This window comes from Heterodontus francisci, chromosome 11 (assembly GCF_036365525.1).
Source record: "Heterodontus francisci isolate sHetFra1 chromosome 11, sHetFra1.hap1, whole genome shotgun sequence".
Classification (NCBI taxonomy): Eukaryota; Metazoa; Chordata; class Chondrichthyes; order Heterodontiformes; family Heterodontidae; genus Heterodontus; species Heterodontus francisci.
In genome coordinates, this window is record NC_090381.1 from 112603793 (window position 1) to 112623312 (window position 19520).

The 19520-nt window shown below is 47.9% G+C and overlaps 1 protein-coding gene across 1 annotated transcript in view; it reads right to left on the reverse strand.

The window, feature by feature from the left end:
* The window catches only part of fgf12a (fibroblast growth factor 12a), a 171231-nt gene that overhangs the window by 132148 nt on the left and 19563 nt on the right, over positions 1 to 19520 (reverse strand). Inside the window, exon 4 of the mRNA XM_068041596.1 lies at positions 17368 to 17478. Coding sequence (XP_067897697.1) covers positions 17368 to 17478 — 111 coding nt within the window. The remainder of the gene's footprint in view (positions 1 to 17367; positions 17479 to 19520) is intronic.

Here is a 19520-nt window from a genome sequence, read left to right on the forward strand (position 1 = left end):
CAGGAGAACATTGCAGAATGGGCAGATAATTGGCAAATGGAGTTCAACACAGATCAATGTGAGGTAATACATTGTGGTAGGAAGAATAGGGAGGTCACTTATTTGGAAGGTCTGAGTCTGGGTGGGGTAGAGATACAGAGGGATCTCGAAGAGCAAATACACCAGTCACTAAAAGTTACACCACAGGTTAGCAGTTCCCTAAAAAATGCAAACCAAGCACTTGGCTTTATTTCTAGAGGGATAGAATTGAAAAGTAGGGAGGTTATGGTAAACCTGTATCAAACCTCAGTTAGATCAAACTTTGAGTACTGCGTGCAGTTCTGGTTGCCATATTATAAAAAGGATACAGAGGCAATGGAGCGGAGGCTGTGAAGATTTACATGAAGATGATACCAGAGATGCGTGCATATTCATATCAGGTAAGAATGAATAGGCTGGATCTCTTTAGTCTTGAAAAAAACACAGCTGAGGAGTTACCTAATAGAGGTTTTTAAAATTATGAAAGGTTTTGATACAGTGGATAGAGAGAGAATGTTTGCTTTTGTGGGTAAGAGCATAACTAGAAGCCATCACTAGAAGAGAGTCATCAAAACATTCAATAGGGAATTCAGAAGAAACTTCTTTCCTCAATGAGTGGTGAGAATGTGGAACTCGCTACCACAGGGAGTGGTTGAGGTGAATAGTATCGATGCATTTAACGGGAAGCTGCAAAAACACATGAGGGAGAAGGGATACAGGGGGGAGTTACGATGATAGATCTAGATGATGAAAGATGGGAGGAGGCTCAAGTGGAGCATAAACGACAGCAAGGACTGATTGGGCTGAATGGCCTGTTTCTGTGTCGTATATCCAATATAATCCTCTGTAAGGGCAATGGCGTAGGGAGCTACATGGATAATCTTGATTTTTATAACAAAAGAATCCATAAATTCTTTATGCTTGCCATTTATTGGGTCAGTTGGTTCTCCTTAAATTCTGGGATGACCATGGAATAGTGCAATAGAACCTTAAAGCAGAAAAGGAGACCATTTGACCAATAGAAGAGGGAAACACGGCATTCCTTGAGAAGATCAAGTTTGACTGTGAATGACTAGACCAGTCATGCACCAGGTGCCTTGCTTCTGTGGCTCTCAACCTGGAGGGTTAGGAGGTGGGAACTATACCAGCAGCAAGTGTAGCATGTTTGGGAGAAATAGATGACTTTGGACCACTGGTCCCCAAAGCTCTCCACCACTGGAGGTTTTCCTCACTTCATGTATGGGTTTGTCATAGAATCATTGAAAGATTAGCATGGAGCTAAGGAGTGACAATGCATTCAGAAACTTAAAGGAAGGGAGGTTAAATATAGGCAGTCGTGGGGTGTGGTGGCGGGGGGGGGGGGGGGTGGTGACGGTAAAGCGTCAAGAGACTAAGTGAATAGAGATTGCTATGGTTATTGTTAAACATGCAACTGACAGGAAGGCAATATTCCTAATGGCGGGGGCAGATGAATAAGTGACTTGATGGGAATGTGAGTGTCAGACATAGAAACAAAAGAATTTTTGGGGAGGTAGCAGCAGGAGTAAAAGTATGTTAGGAGAATGGAAGATGAAGATAGTGGGGTGGAAAAGGGAGATGCAGGGGGTAAGGGAAAGGAGAAAGTGACCAGAGATAGGTTTGTTAATGATTTTGAGGTTGGAGTTGGAGAGGAGAAGGGGGTCAGTGTCGGCGAGGGTACAGAATCTTACATCCAGGCTGAGGCTGAGTGAGGGCAGGAGATTGTTCAGTGCAAATGTCTAAGGGAGACCTCCCAGAAGAAATTACTGTAGGTTTGGAAGAGTGATGAACAATATAACCGGCAGAGGGAAGGGGCAGGGTTGGAATTTTTTTTAAAATTCGTTTGTGGGATGTGGGTGTCGCTGGCTAGGCCAGCATTTATTGCCCATCCCTAATTTGCCCTTGGACTGAGTGGCTTGCTAGACCATTTTAAGAGTCAACCACATTGCTGTGGGTCTAGAGTTACATGTAGGCCAGACCAGGTAAGGATGGCAGATTTCCTTCCCTCAAGGACATTAGTGAACCAGATGGGTTTTTTACAACAATCGACAATGGTCATAATTAGACTGGCTTTTAATTCCAGATGTATTAACTGAATTAAAATTTCACCATCTGCCGTGGTGGGATTCGAACCCATGTCCCCAGAGCATTAGTCCGGGTTCTGGATTACCAGTCCTGTGATATTACCACTACGCCACCACCTCCCTAAATGGATTGAGATATGCAAACAGGAATGAAGTGTGAGAGGAGTTGGGGAAGAAGGCAAGATGGGGCAATCACGCAGCCAACAGGGTACAGTGGGCACATACTGTGGGGGAATGGGGTAGCAGGGGGTAGTTATGAAAGGATAGCTTCAGTGAGGGCTAAGTAGTAATCAGTCGATGGAAGAAGCCAATAGGACAAAAACATTTCCTTGTTACTTGCTCTAACTGAACAGGACAGCAGTGCAGTCAGTGGGCTGAATTTTGTGGGAGTCCTGATGCCAGACCGGAAAGCTAGGGGCAACCCTGCCTCGGCCATTCGGGGGAAACCTGTCGCATTTTTTACCACTCGGGCAATTAACTGCCTGGTGCCGGGGCTCATGTCCAATTAAAAGAGGGGAGCCTAACTCCAAGAGCTGCTGGCCAATCAGGGCTAGCAGCTCTTCAGTCTCAGCACTGCCACTGGGAGCGGTGGTCACTGCTGGGACTGCACCCAGCCTGGAGACTCAGCGCTGGATGCTGACCTCCCCACAAGTGGGGTCGGAGATCACTGGGTCCAATCAGGCAGGCCTGGCAAAGGGTGGGGTAAGGGGCTGGTGAGGGTGGGGTGGTGGGGGATTTCCAAGGGGGCAGCATTTCCTGCAGAGGGGCCCCTCCACGGCCAATCAGGAGGCCACCTGTTTTCACTGGGCGATCTTCCCAGATGGCGGGGGGCCCACCAGCTGCTGGTAAAATGCCAGCGGCAGTGGAAGACGCCCTCAAGTGTCCCTTAATTGGCCACTTAAGAGCCTCAATTGGTCTCTGCATGGGAAGGACATTCTTGAACTTCCTCATCACTGATAAAAATTTCCTGGCGTCAGGAAGGTGACGGGCACTCCGCCCCTACCTCCCAGCCCAAGCGTAGAGGGCTGGTAAAATTCAGGTCAGTGTGTGCAGAAGAAAGAGATTTAGAAAAGGCAGGTCTGCAATTGGGAATTGTATTTATGAATCATTGGGAAACATCAAAAAAATGATCTTACTGTTGAACAAATTGCCTTTTAAATGAATTACAAGCACATATGGTGGGACTAACCTTTGGAAATTTCACGCCTGTCCCTGGGCAATTAAATTCTACCCAACTTCAATTAAAACTGGGGTCAGACCAGCCGGGAAAGAGCAGCTGGATCCAACGGCATTCTGGGGAAAACGGCTAATCAGTTGAGAGTCAGTCCGTCGCACCCAGAACTTTATTTTAATCTCCATTTACTCTCAAACCAAACCTGGTATGCTTGCTCAGGAGATAAGCTGCAGTAAATCTGTGCTGTCACAATATAATCTTATCTGTGCTGGCCAGGCATACAGATACCGGTGCCACAATTCTCTAACTCTTTAATTGCGTACATGATTAATGCTGTAGACTTTGATGCCAGTCGGTGGGCTAATCCAATTTTAAGTCATCCACGTTTAAACCAAGTGGATTGTTGCCACTTGCACCTGAATAGCGATCAGAAAAATTTGTCAGCGGGCAAAAATGTAAATTAACTCATTAGAGCGGTGTGAATCCTACATACATTCACACACTGAACGAGCTGGGAATGGTGTTGCTGCTAACAATCTGGATCTTCATAGCGTGAGCTGACAAAATATTCAACTACAACATCGACATGCTCAGCTCTGGTTCATGTAAAGTTCAGTTAGGAGGAGGCCATTCAGCCCCTTGAACCTGTTCCACCATTCAAAAGGACCATGGCTGATCTGCACCTCAAATCCATTTACCCTGGAAGCTCCAATTGTCCCAGAGTATTTACAGGGTGGAGGAAGAGAGTCTTAGGTTTCCACTACCCCTTTCTGTAAAGAAATGCTTTGACACTTCACTTCTGAACAAGCTAGCTCTAACTACCGGGTCATGCCTCCTACCTTGGTTTTCAGAAGGGGTGCTACACCAATCTCTCCTGGCACTCCTTCACTGCCCCTTCAGTATAGTTGCAGCCAAATCCACAACTGGTTCATACGTGGGTCCCTGCCATTGAGAGTACAAGCTACACCAGTCAGACTTGAAGCTGCTTTTTGTCTGTTGTGTTTATGTCATACCAATGCTGCCGACACACAGGACTCACACGTCTATCAGAGCCAGAGTCCCTACAACCAGCAAGCAGGAAGGTGAAGCAGCTAAGGAGGTCTCAAAGAAAGAAAGGACTTGCATTTATATGGTGCCTCTCATGTCTTCAGGAAATCCCAAAGGCTTTACAGCCAATGAAGTCCTGTTGAAGTGTAGGAAATACAGTTGTCAATTTGTGCAGAGTAAGGTCTTACAAACAGTAATGTGATAATGACCAGATAATCTGTTTTCGTGACCTTGCTTGAAGGACTCATGTTCGCCATGACACTGGGGAGAACTCTCATACTCTTTTACCTCCACCTGTGAGGGCAGATGGGCCTTGGTTTAACGTCTCATCCGAAATACAGCACCTCTGACAGTGCAGCACTCCCTCAGTACTGCACTGAAGAGTATCAGCCTATGTGGTTATGCTTGTTGGGACTACTCATGGGAATCTGAGCTCCCTCTCCTCTAGCCCAGCACGCACTACTTGGGTAGAACCCAAGCCTTCCTACAATGAACATGTAGCTGAAGTATCCACGTAACTTACCCAAAAAGCCTCTGGTACTGAAAAAATATCAGGTCATCTACCGCTGCTTCCTGAAGGCTCACTTGCAGCAAGAACCCACTCATCACTTCCTCCCCACATCGGGATAGCAGCCGAGCATAGAGCGGCAGGGGCTAAAAACAAGAGGGATAACAACACAGCAACACTGACTCCCCCTCCCCCCAAGAAACAGGGTCACCAATGAACTGTTACCCTTCTGCCCCTAGGGTTAAACCTGAATATAGGAACCAAGAAGCCTTCAACACACAAAGGGTCCCAGCGGGTGTGCAAGAATAAACTCTTCAAAAATTAAAGAAATATTTCATGCCTCATCCAACCTATGCCGTACCTAGAATCATAGAATCATGGAAAGTTTACGGCACAGAAAGAGGCCACTTGGTCCATCATGTCTGTGCTGGCCGAAAAACGAGCCATCCAGTCTAATCCCACCTTCCAGCATTTGGTCCGTAACCCTGCAGATTACGGCACTTGAGGTGCATATCCAGACTCCTTTTGAATGAGTTGAGGGTTTCTGCCTCAACTACCCTTTCAGGCAGTAAGTTCCAGACTCCCACCCTCTGGGTGAAAAATGTTTTCCCCATCTCCCCTCTAAACTTTCCACCAATCACTTTAAATCTATGCCCCCTAGTCACTGATCTCTCTGCTAAGGTGAATAGACCATCATCTCCACTCCATCCAGGTCTCTCAGAATTTTGTACATTTCAATCAGATCTCCCCTCAGCTTTCTCTGTTCCAAGGAGAACAACCCCAGCCTATCCAATCTTTCCTCATAACTGCATTTTTCCAGTCCTGGCAACATCCTAGTAATCTCCTCTGTACCCTCTCTAGTGCAATTACATCCTTTCTGTAATGAGGTGACCAGAACTGCACACAGCACTCAAGTTGTGGCCTAACCAATGAGTTATACAGTTCCAGCATAACCTCCCTGTTCTTACCTTGACAAATAAAGGAAAGAATTCCCTATGCCTTCTTAACCACCTTATCGACCTGTCCTGATATCTTCAGGGATCTCTGGATCTTCACTCCAAGGTCCCTTCACTTCCTCTACACTTCTCAGTATTTTCCCATTAATTGTGTATTCCTTTGCCTTGTTTGACCTCCCAAAATGCATCACCTCACATTTCTCCAGGTTGAATTCCATTTGCCACTTTTCTGTCCATCTGACCAGACCATCAATATCTTCCTGCAGCCTACAGCTATCCTCCTCGCTATCAACCGGTACTGAGCCCTGCGGAATGCGACTGACTACAGCCCTCCAGTCGCGAAAACACCCGTTAACAATTACCCTTTATTTCCTGCCACTGAGCAAACTTTTTATCCACCTTGCTGCATTTCCCTGGATCCCATGGGATTTTATTTTTTTAACCAGTCTGCCATTTGAGATCTTGTCAAAGGCCTTGCTGAAATCCATGTAGACCACATCAACTGTACTGGACGTGGGGCATCCTTGACGCATTCCTCGCCCAAAGCAAAGGGGCACCGTCAAGTAAAGGCCAGCTTGAGTCTGCAAACGGAACCCGACCCCAGCCAACAGAACCACATCCGACCCGAGCCCGACCCGGCCCAAGTCCTTTCATTTTTTCCTGCGCCCGACCCGATCACCGGAATGAAGTTAATTATATTAAAGAGGTTGTGCTCTACCTTTGATGGAATCATTCACTGCAGACTAGTGCAGAGTGTTTCCCACCTTGACGATCCGAGCCCAAAAGCTGGACTCGGAAGAGCGACCCAACCCGACCTGAACCTGACACATGTCGGGTCGGGTAGACATGCTCTACCGTCAAGGACCCATTAATTTTAACCAGACGCTCTGCGGTGGTGTACAGAAGTCGGACCTGGGACACAAAATGCAGCCCGAGCCCGAACGTGCGCAGAGTCCTGAAAGATATTCATGTTCCACCCTGTCGAACGCCTTCTCCTGATCAAGGGAGAGAAAGGCGACTGACAGACCAGCCCTCTGAGAAAGATGGATCAGGTCCCGGACCAGGTGGATGTTGTCCTGGATGGACTGGCCCGGGACCGTTTAGGACTGGTCGGGGTGGATCATGTGGGCCAGCACGGAGCCCAGGCGGGTAGACATAGCACCAGCAAAAATCATATAATCCGTGCTGAGGAGGGAGACTGGATACCAGATCTTAAGCAGGCGGAGATCGCCCCTCTTCGGCAACAGGACCATGACCGCCCTGTGCCACGAGAAGGGCATCTCCCCGGTTTCCAGGTGTTCCCCCAAGACCCGCGTGTAAGCGTCCCTCAGTGACCTGCTCAGGTCACAAGAGAAACCCCGACCCAAACCCGACAGAACCACATCAGACCCGAGCCTGACCCGGCCCGAGTCTCCCTCCATTTTTCCCGCACCCAACCTGAGCCTGTCCCAACCCAATCCAACTCGACCCAACCACTGAAGATTCCAAATCTGCAGCATGAGTGTGATGACATCATCGAGACGCTCACTCGCTCACTGCGCAGACTCAGAGTTTCCCTCCTTGACGTCCCGGACTCCCAGCTCAGGGAGGCTTTTCAACTTTTGACACTCACCAGCAGAGCAAAATGCAATACTTACTGTGTGTGTTTAACCCGGACCCGGCCTGACCCGAGCCCGAAAGCCGGACCCGGAAGAGCAACCCGACCCGAACCCAACACGTGTCGTCAGGTCTCGTCGGGTTCAGGTCGGGTAGCGGGCCTTTACCAGGACGTCCCAGAATGCCCCGAGGAACTCCACGGTCAGATCGTCCAGACCCGGGATTTGCCCCTCGAGGGCTGGTGGAAGGCACCGGTCAGCTCCGCCAATGTGAGCGGAGCCTCCAATCCCTTGGCGCCCTCCAGGCTGACCTATGGCAATTCCTCCCACAAAACTCAGCCAACACGGAGCCCAGGCGGATAGACATAGTCCGTGCAAAGATCTTATAATCCGTGCTGAGGAGGGAGACCGGACACCAGATCTTAAGCAGGCGGAGATCGTCCCTCTTCGGCAACAGGACGATGATTACCCTGCCCACAAGAGGGGCATCTCCTCGGTCGCCAGGTGCTCCCCCAGGACCTGAGCATAATTGTGCCGGAATTACTTGTCCTCCAGCAGTCGGTTGTTAATGTGCCTGTACTTGGACCCCACCCGTGTGTGGAGCAGAGTGAACTCCACCTACACCAGGTGGTGGACCAAGGCACCAGCCACATATAGGCTCCAGGAACGCGGGAGATGTATGCCTGTGAAATATAGAGGCGGTCGATTCAAGAGCCTCCTCCTCCAAACCTCCAGGTGAAGGCGCTGGAGTCAGGATGGTGATTCCACCAGAGGTCCACCAAGTTGAGGGAGCTGATCAGTTCCCTCAACCTCTCCACCGCCGCTTGGCCGCTCTGGGGACCAGAGCGATGCCTCACCTTGAGGGTACAGTTAAAATCCACTCCCTACCCCTCCCCCCCCCTCCCGAGGATGATGCACACGCCGCTATCGATAGAGCTCAAGAGAGCAGATACTTCTTTAAAGAAGCGTGCTTGCAATACACCAGGTCTGGGCGCGTACACGTTCACAAAGTGGAGAGGCACGCTACTCAGTCGAACAGCAAGGTGGAACAAGCGGCCTGGCACAAGCTCCTTGACCCCCCAAGATCTCTGGCAGAAAAGTTGGGGCCAGCAAGATAGCCACCCCACTAGAAACAGGGGTGAGGTGACTCATGTAGACCCCACCCAGCCACTCCAGGAGCCAGGTGGCTTCATCTCCTGGAATGGTGTGGGTTTCCTGCAGAAAGCTCACCGCATATCTCCCTTTCCTGAGGATGAGAGATTGTGAAATCAAATGCACTGAATGGCACCAAGTTAATATGTTTGGCTGGTAGATAGTAATCAAACCCAACACAGGTATTTATGGTTAGTAATTATAAACCTAAGTGCACTTTAACAACACAATAAACTGGAGGTTTTAAAAATGTCAGATTTAAAATTTTTATATTTGTTTTCATACTTTCTGGCTTTTTTCTCTCTCTCAATCCAATCTTTCTTTGCCTCTCTTTTCTACACTTTCTGTACCTCATTTGACATTGAAACACAGAACATAGAAACATAGAAAAATAGGAGCAGGAGTAGGCCATTCGGCCCTTCGAGCTTGCACCGTCGTTCAATACGATCATGGCTGATCATCCAAACTCAGTATCCTGTTCCTGCTTTCTCCCTGTATCCCTAATGAATTCACCCTCTCCTCAGTCCTTCCACGGCTTATTTTTCAATCCTTAAATTCCATTGGTTCAAGAGACACACAGGTGATTGCCTGTTTACTCAGATCCCAGATGCCTTGTTCCTTTGTTGAGTACATTTAGTTTGCAAAAAACTGTTTTGAATTGAAGGGCACAGAAGCAAGCTAACTAATGGCAGACACTAATAGCAGGAAGTAGCTGGGTAGCTAACCCATGTGGTATCTCTTACTCTGCATCTGATGTTCCTGCATTGGACCAGGAAGTGCTCAATGCTGCAACAAGCTGATCCCCACACTAACATGCCTCAATCTGATGAGTACATTACTCAGTTACCGCAGTCTCAGAGACAAATTGGCCAGGAGCACGGTGACAGCTGCACTGCTGTTCCGTGAAGAGTGAGTGGGCGTATCTGTCTAAACTACAGTGAGGACTGCTCTTCATCACTGAGGGAATAGAGGCAAAAAACATCCAGGCAGTCGCCTGGGAGAAGGATTCCACACAGAGCAGTTTTACAACACAGGGAAATCTCTGTGTTCATCATTATAAATCAAAACATTACCGCACCAAACCAGCTAGCAACTGAAGTCCCCTTTTCATTGTAAATCCCAGTTACACTTCCAGGTCCCAGGAAGACTACAATTGAAACCATTCTATGCAGAACCACCCCACACCTCACACTCACACTCTATCCCCCACCCCCCAACCCATGTATTGCCGCTTGCTGTAATGTCCCCTTACGAACCGTATAAATCACCAACACTAACAACATCCAAGGAATTAGATTATTTTTCGGCGAGGGTATTAAAAGGTTCTGAAACCTAGGTGAGGAGATGGAGTTAAGATGCAGATCAGCCATGTGAATGGTGGAACAGGCTTGAGGGGCTGAATGGCCTCCTCCTATTCCTCTGTTCCTACACAGTGCATCAGTGTCATTTGGCAAAATGGAAGGTACGAGGGGAGTTCACACCCAGGATGGGAGAAGGGGCAATTTCATAATAACCAGAATTTTCAGCATATAAATTAGACTGCACTGGCACAAGATTCTGGCAGTGAAAGGATTGTTCACACCCAGCCAGACTTCATCCGTTTTCTTGTCAAGAACATATCCTGTCACTGCCAGGAACAAATCCTCCCTCAAACAGTGGTGGTGGCTCGGATCCAGAGATGAGGTTAGGATAAATAATATAACTCATTAAGTTCCCCAGACAAATATCTTGATTCATTATTTATATTAGAGGTGTAACTAAGTGGCACAGATATCCCACAGAGCTCTACAGCACAGATAGAGGCCATTCAGCCCATCATGTCTATGTTGGTTCTTTTCTGGAGAAATCCAAAACTAATGCCACTGCCCTGCTCTCTCCCTATAGCCCTGTATCAATCCCAAATTAATCCCATTGCCCTGCTCTCTCCCCATTGCCCTGTATCAATCCCAAACTAATCCCACTGCCCCGCTCTCTCCCCATTGCCCTGTATCAATCCCAAACTAATCCCACTGCCCCGCTCTCTCCCCATGGCCCTGTATCAATCCACAAACTAATCCCACTGCCCCACTCTCTCCCTATAGCCCTGTATCAATCCCAAATTAATCCCATTGCCCTGGGCGGCACAGTGGCGCAGTGGTTAGCACCGCAGCCTCACAGCTCCAGCGACCCGGGTTCAATTCTGGGTACTGCCTGTGTGGAGTTTGCAAGTTCTCCCTGTGTCTGTGTGGGTTTCCTCCGGGTGCTCCGGTTTCCTCCCACATGCCAAAGACTTGCAGGTTGATAGGTAAATTGGCCATTAGCAATTACCCCTAGTATAGGTAGGTGGTAGGGAAATATAGGGACAGGTGGGGATGTGGTAGGAATATGGAATGAGTGTAGGATTAGTATAAATTGGTGGTTGATGGTCAGCACAGACTTGGTGGGCCAAAGGGCCTGTTTCAGTGCTGTATCTCTAAACTAAAACTAAACTAATCCCACTGCCCCGCTCTCTCCCCATAGCCCTGTGTCAATCCCAAATTAATCCCACTGCCCCGCACTCTCCCCATAGCCCTGTATCAATCGAAGACACGAGAAGTCATTGGTGGATCGGATCAGGGAAAACCCTAAGGCTTTCTATAGGTATATCAGGAATAAAAGAATGACTAGAGTTAGATTAGGGCCAATCAAGGATAGTAGTGGGAAGTTGTGTGTGGAATCAGAGGAGATAGGGGAAGTGTTAAATGAATATTTTGCGTCAGTATTTACAGTAGAGAAAGAAAATGTTGTTGAGAATACTGAGATTCAGGCTACTAGGCTAGATGGGATTGAGGTTCACAAGGAGGAGGTGTTATCAATTTTGGAAAGTGTGAAAATAGATAAGTCCCCTGGGCCAGATGGGATTTATCCTAGGATTCTCTGGGAAGCTAGGGAGGAGATTGCAGAGCCTTTGTCCTTGATCTTTATGTCGTCATTGTCGACAGGAATAGTGCCGGAAGACTGGAGGATTGCAAATGTTGTCCCCTTGTTCAAGAAGGGGAGTAGAGACAGCCCTGGTAATTATAGACCTGTGAGCCTTACTTCGGTTGTGGGTAAAATGTTGGAAAAGGTTATAAGAGACAGGATTTATAATCATCTTGAAAAGAATAAGTACATTAGAGATAGTCAGCACGGTTTTGTGACGGGTAGGTCGTGCCTCACAAACCTTAGAGTTTTTCGAGAAGGTGACCAAACAGGTGGATGAGGGTAAAGCAGTGGATGTGGTGTATATGGATTTCAGTAAGGCGTTTGATAAGGTTCCCCACGGTAGGCTATTGCAGAAAATACGGAAGTATGGGGTTGAAGGTGATTTAGAGCTTTGGATCAGAAATTGGCTAGCTGAAAGAAGACAGAGGGTGGTGGTTGATGGCAAATGTTCATCCTGGAGTTTAGTTACTAGTGGTGTACCGCAAGGATCTGTTTTGGGGCCACTGCTGTTTGTCATTTTTATAAATGACCTGGAAGAGGGTGTAGAAGGGTGGGTTAGTAAATTTGCAGATGACACTAAGGTCGGTGGAGTTGTGGATAGTGCCGAAGGATGTTGTAGGGTACAGAGGGACATAGATAGGCTGCAGAGCTGGGCTGAGAGATGGCAAATGGAGTTTAATGCGGAAAAGTGTGAGGTGATTCACTTTGGAAGGAGTAACAGGAATGCAGAGTACTGGGCTAATGGGAAGATTCTTGGTAGTGTAGATGAACAGAGAGATCTTGGTGTCCAGGTGCATAAATCCCTGAAGGTTGCTAACCAGGTTAATCGGGCTGTTAAGAAGGCATATGGTGTGTTAGCTTTTATTAGTAGGGGGGTCGAGTTTCGGAGCCACGAGGTCATGCTGCAGCTGTACAAAACTCTGGTGAGACCGCACCTGGAGCATTGCGTGCCGTTCTGGTCACCGCATTATAGGAAGGATGTGGAAGCTATGGAAAGGGTGCAGAGGAGATTTACTAGGATGTTGCCTGGTATGGAGGGAAGGTCTTACGAGGAAAGGCTGAGGGACTTGAGGTTGTTTTCATTGGAGAGAAGGAGGAGGAGAGGTGACTTAATAGAGACATATAAGATAATCAGAGGGTTAGATAGGGTGGATAGTGAGCGTCTTTTTCCTCGGATGGTGATGGCAAACACGAGGGGACATAGCTTCAAGTTGAGGGATGATAGATATAGGACAGATGTGAGAGGTAGTTTCTTTACTCAGAGAGTAGTAAGGGCGTGGAACGCCCTGCCTGCAGCAGTAGTAGATTCGCCAACTTTAAGGGCATTTAAGTGGACATTGGATAGACACATGGATGAAAATGGAATAGCGTAGGTCAGATGGTTTCACAGGTCGGCGCAACATCGAGGGCCGAAGGGCCTGTACTGCGCTGTAATGTTCTAATTCTAATCCACAAACTAATCCCACTGCCCCGCTCTCTCCCCATAGCCCTGTATCAATCCACAAACTAATCCCACTGCCCCGCTCTCTCCCCATAGCCCTGTATCAATCCCAAACTAATCCCACTGCCCCACTCTCTCCCCATTGCCCTGTATCAATCCCCAAACTAATCCCACTGCCCGGTCTTCTCCCCATTGCCCTGTATCAATCCCAAACTAATCCCACTGCCCTGTTCTCTCCCCATGACCCTGTATCAATCCCAAACTAATCCCACTGCCCTGTTCTCTCCCCATGACCCTGTATCAATCCCGAACAAATCCTATTGCCCCACTCTCTATCCAAGGCCCTGTTTTAATCCAAAACTAATCCCATTGCCCTGCTCTCTCCCCATGGCCCTGCACCATTCTCTGCAGCAAATATTTATCCTAAAATACAATGGTCTCCATTTCAACCAGGCAGAGCATTCCTTGTTCCAGCAACCCTCTGCACAAATAAATTTCTCATAGGAACAGGAAGAAGACATTCAGCCCCTCACACTGTTGCACCTTACATTAATTATCCCTTGTCTGTTTTTCCAAAAAATATGTTTTATTCATAAAAATCTGTAAAAAAATACAGTGCAAAACAGCACCAAGTTGACATTCCAAAAAGTGCAAAAGGAAATCAGTTTTCTTCAATATAGGAGTGAGTTGCCTCACAACCCTTCCATTCTATTTTACATGCCATGTACATTTTACAGCAAACCCATATTTGGTGTTTACAGCCTGAGGGGTTTCCCATGGGTCCATCCCCTCAGTTCACTATGGTTGAAAGTCCTTACACAGTGGTCTTTCCCCATTGAGCCTTTGTGGCGGCTTTAGCTTTAGTGCGTCCCTCAGCACATAGTCCTGGACCTTGGAATGTGCCAGTCTGCAACACCTGACCATGGACAACTCTTGGCGCTGGAAGACCAGCATGTTTTGGGCAGACCAAAGGGCGTCTTTCACCGAATCGATAGTCCTCCAGCAGCAGTTGATGTTTGTCTCGGTGTGCGTCCCTGGGAACAGCCCGCAGAGCACAGACTCCTGTGTTACAGAGCTGCTTGGGATGAACCTCGACAAAAACCACTGCATCTCTTTCCACACCTGCTTTGCAAAGACACATTCCAGGAGGAGGTGGGCAACCGTCTCTTCCCCACCACAGCCACCTCGAGGGCATTGTGCGGAGGGTGTGAGACTCCGAGCGTGCAGGAAGTATCTGACAGGGAGGGCGCTTCTCACCACCAGCCAAGCTACATCTTGGTGCTTGTTTGAGAGTTCTGGTGATGAGGCATTCTGCTCGGGATCCACCATCTCCTTTTCCCGTAGGGCCTTGAGGACATTCCGTGCAGACCACTGCCTGATGGATTGGTGTTCAAAGGTGTTTTTCCGCAGAAACTTTTCCACGAAGGATCAACCCTTGTCACTGACTCCCCAACCAGAAGAAACAATCTTTCCCTATTCGTTCTATCAAATCCCTTTATAGTGACTCCCACATGTTGATTCCCCATCACAGTCATGGTGTGTTGCCAAAGGCACTTCCCCACGACGATAACTGGCAGATTTAAGGAGAAGGGTGGGTGGTGGCGTGATGGGTCAGAGAATTTTCTGACCAATGGTTTTTAAAAAATTAATTCTTGAGATGCGGTTGCTGCAGCCAAAGTTGACATTTGGGGGAGGGGCTGCATTGCTTGGTGATTGGGGGAGGGGCTGCATTGCTTGGTGATTGGGGGAGGGTCCATCACTAAATCCCCTTCAGAAAGCGTTTTGGTAACAGTTACAAACAGGCCCAGGTCAGGTAAGGACGGCAGGTTTCCTTCCCTAAAAGAACATCACTGAACTGTTGGGTTTATCTGACAATCCGACAGGTTCATGGTGAATTCAAATTCTCAACCTACCCTGGTGGGATTTGAACTCAAGTTCTCCACATTATGACGGCTGGATTACTAGTCCAGTAACATATCACCATAACTTGCATTTATATAGCACCTCTAACATAGTAAAATGACCCAAAGTGTTTCACATAAGGAGATATTAGGACAGAAGCTTGGTCAGAGACGTAGGTTTTAAGGAACATCTTAATTGTAGAGAGAAAAGTAGAGAAATTTAGGGAGGGAATTCCAGAGCTTAGGGCCCAGGTAGCTGAAGGTGATGGCAATGGTGAAGTGATGAAAATTGAGGATGCACAAGAGGCCTGAATTGGAGGAACGCAGAGGTCTCGGAGGGTTGTGGAGCTGGAAGAAATTACAGACATAGGGAGGGAGCAAGGCTATGGAGAGATTTGAAAATAAGGATATGAATTTTGCAATCAAGGTGTTGCTGGAGAAGGAACCAATGTAGGTCAGCGATCACAGGGGGTAATGGTTGAACAAGACTTGGTGCAAGTTAGGAAATGGACTTTTGAATGAGCTCAAGGTTATTATTATTTATAGATACAGCACTGAAACAGGCCCTTTGGCCCAAGTCCATGCCAACCATCAACCACCCATTTATACTAATCCTACATTAATCCCATATTTCTACCACATCCCCACCTTCCTTCAATTCTTCTACCACCTACCTAGACGAGGGGCAATTTACAATGACCAATTTACCTATCAACCTGCAAGTCTTTGGCTGTGGGAGAAACCGGAGCACCCGGCGAAAACCCACACAGTCACGGGGAGAACTTGCAAACTCCGCACAGGCAGTACTCAGAATTGAACCCGGATTGCTAGAGCTGTGAGGCTGCGGTGCTAACCACTGTGCCACCTGTTATGTGTGTTATGGTGGGTGCACGGTGGGAGGCCAGCCAGGAGAGCAGTGGAATAATCCAGTCTAGATATAACAAAGACATGGATGAGAGTTTTAGCAGATGAGCTGAGATGGGCTGAGATGTTATAGAATCTTAGGCGGTCTTGGTGATGGGAGTGAATATGTGGGCAGAAGTTAATCTCGGTGAAATATGCGTCAAAGTTGTGAACAATCTATTTCAGTCTCAGGACAGGGGTCAGGGAGAGGGATGGAGTCGGTGACGAGGGAATAGAGTTTGTGGCAGGGGTCAGAGACAATGGGTTTGGTGTTCCCAATATGTTGATGTTCCCAATATTTAGTTGGAGAAAATTTCTGCTCCTTCAATTCTGGATATCAGACCAGCAACATGAGATTTCGGACAGTGAACGGGTTGAGAGAGTATTCACGACTCTTCCATATTGTTTGGGGTGGCAATGGTGGATACTGAGAGCCAGATACCCAAATGTTTTCTTGCGAAAGTAGGAGGAAACAGCTCAAGCAAAAAAAAAAAGTACTTTAACACGAGGGAGTCACACTCTGGGGGAAAATAAAGAGTGTGAATGTAAAAGTGTATTTATTAATTAAATCAATATTTGAGCCTACTTTGACACTGGTCAGATCAATGCTCACCGCAGGCAGATTTTTACAAAATTTAAATATGTATGAAAATAAATCTCTCTCCAGTCGGATGTGAAATAGAGTGGAATCATCTTACAACTACACTGCGAGTAGGAGAACATCAATGAAAAGAATCGCAATGTCGTGAGTGACTGATGAGCCACAGCAGTGAGAAAGGTAAAGACAGATGAACGGATTATAACTATTTATACAGCGTTTTTCACTACCTGAGAATGTCTCACAGCCAATTAAATAGTTTTGAAGTGCAGTCGCTGTTGTAATGGCAGCCATTTTGTGCACAGCAAGATCCCACATGGTTAATGACCAGATAATCCGTCTTTCAATAATTTTGGTTAAGGGATAAGTATTAGTCCAAGCGAACACCCCTGCCCTGTGAAAGAGTGCCATGGGATCTTTTACATCCATCTGAGAGGGTAGACGAGGCCTCGGTTTAGAGGCAGCAGAAGTGGATCAACATTTGCAAAGGTCATTGCAGACTCTTTGAAATTAGAGGGGGTGCTCACAACAATCACTGAGAACCTCAACGGAGCTTCCGCTGCTTCACCAGAATCACCGAGCAAACCAACACAGTCACACCCCCAGTTACCGAGCAACAAAACCCCATCACCAAGCAGCAGAGCCCCTCCCCCAATCACCAAGCAACACAGCCCCATCACCGAGCAACACAGCCCCTCCCCCAATCGCCTAGCAACGAAGCCCCATCACCGAGCAGCAGAGACCCTCCCCCAATCACCTAGCAACACAGCCCCATCACCGAGCAACGCAGCCCCTCCCCCAATCACCAAGCAATGCAGCCCCTCCCCCAATTGTCAAGCAACGCAGCCCCTCCAATCACTGAGCAACGCTGGCCCTCTACCATCATTCCGCCTGTGAGTGATGTAACGGAGTCAGTCACCCGCTGTTTGCGCCCGACATACACGGAATGTTCCAGAGCCCACAGCCGCAGAAGCATCATGGGCATTCCCTGGGCTGAGTACACAGGGGGGGCAGGTCTCACTAACTTACTGTAATTACTGTTCTCGTCCTTGGTGCCATTGATGGTGCCATCAGGTTGCATCTGTAGGTAGAAGCCGTGCTGGCTGAATAACCTCGTCACGATACCTTTCAGCTGGGGGTCTGCTACAAAGGAAATAGAGGCAAAAAGTAAGAGTTAGAGAATCATACAGCACAGAAGGAGGCCGTTCGCCCATCGTGCCTGTGACAGCTCTTTGAAAGAGCTATCCAATTAATCCCACTGCCCTGCTCTTTCTCCCACAACCCCGCAAATTTTTCTTTTTCAAGTATTTATCCAATTCCCTTTTGAAAGTTACTATTGAATCTGCTTCCACTGCCCTTTCAGGCAGCGCGTTCCAGATCACAACACCTCGCTGTAAAAAAACATTTTTTTGCAAATCTTTCGATAGAGATAAATGTAGTATGTAACTTTTCTTTAAATAAACTGCTCCTCCCTTGGCTCATTTGGTTCTTCCAATGAGAAGAAGGATTGTAGAAACTGGGAAAGATCCCAGGTTTGATTTGTAGTCTGTGCAGTGTTGGGGGAAGGGTCTTCTTCAGGTGCTAAAAGTGAGCCCAGCAAGATTTTTTTTTTTGGGGGGTGGGGGGAAGAGGGGTTATTGGGGTGTTACGTCAGTCATGGTTCCTGCTCCTGACAGCGATCCAGTGGCTTCCGCTGCAAGAGGCATAGGGGAGGATGCAATTGGACACATGTGTGATGCCCACTGTGCTCGAATAGCCCACCAGCACTCACAGTCTGGGCTCAGATGTGAACTTCAGCCAGTTGAACGAGATTTCCCGGAGGGTGTCTTGTTCTCCTCCACTCCACCCAGTCATCTCCCGCCCCCTCACCCCAACCCTGTGGAACTGTACCTCACCAAACAGTCAAACACTTCAAAGAACGGTGGCAAAGAGAGAAGCAAAAATCGACTGTGAGCTCCTAGGGCAATGACACAGGTTCCACTGACGTGACCAGGTTCACTCCTGTGTAACACGCGACGTTATTCACAGGATCTTGCTTTTAAATGACAGCTTCTTTTCCTGTTCCTGCGATTGCACACTTCCAGCTGCAGCCCATGCAGTTGTTCGCTGCTCTCTGTTTTCCAAATGACACCTTTTTCTACAATCAGCAATCTACCAAATGGCTTCATGGGCCACAGCGTCAGTCTGGGTCAGCGGTCAAAGGAAGCTCAGTCCACGAGGCATCCCAGAATCAGAGGATTCCTGGAAAGATCCGTGTTGCGACAAACGGATGAATCACTCTCTTTGCAGCTAAGGGCAGTGGTATAACTTCAGTGCAGACGGCACACTGCTGTGATCTAAAGTTACCGCTGTAGGGGGTGGCAGACAGTATCAGCTGGTTAAGAGGTTACAGTGCAGAGTTTGCTGGACAAGTCAGCAAGAGCCCCAAGGTTTGACTGACGGTTAATGGGGGGGGGGGCTGGCTGCCATCCAGCGACCCCTACTGGATGGTGAATGTGTGCGGACAACAGGCGAGACCAGAGTCAAATTCAGCTGCAATAAACCCCTCCCCCTACCCCACTCCAGCTTTAGTTTAGTTTAGTTTAGTGATACAGCACTAAAATAGACCCTTCGGCCCACCGAGTCTGTGCCGACCATCAACCACCCATTTACACTAATCCTACACTAATTCCATATTCCTACCACATCCCCACCTGTCCCTATATTTCCCTACTACCTACCTATACTAGGGGCAATTTATAATGACCAATTAACTTATCAACCAGCAAGTCTTTGGCATGTGGGAGGAAACCGGAGCACCCGGAGGAAACCCACGCAGACACAGGGAGAACTTGCAAACTCCACACAGGCAGTACCCAGAACTGAACCCGGGTCGCTGGAGCTGTGAGGCTGCGGTGCTAACCACTGCGCCACTGTGCCGCCCAACTGGTTGGACGCATTCCTGGAACTTTCATCACACAACATTCAACCATTCCTTTCCCACACTCCTTCCATCCTCCCATAGTGAACTGGAGCATGAATGGACCCTTCGTTATCTGATTGGATGGTTCAGTCAAACACTCTTTTTCCCACGACCACCCCCATCTCTAATATGTTAATCATTAACAAAATTGTTCAAAGAATATTTTAAAAAAACACATTTTTATGCCTCTGTTTAAGTCCTGAGTTACTTACAGAGATTA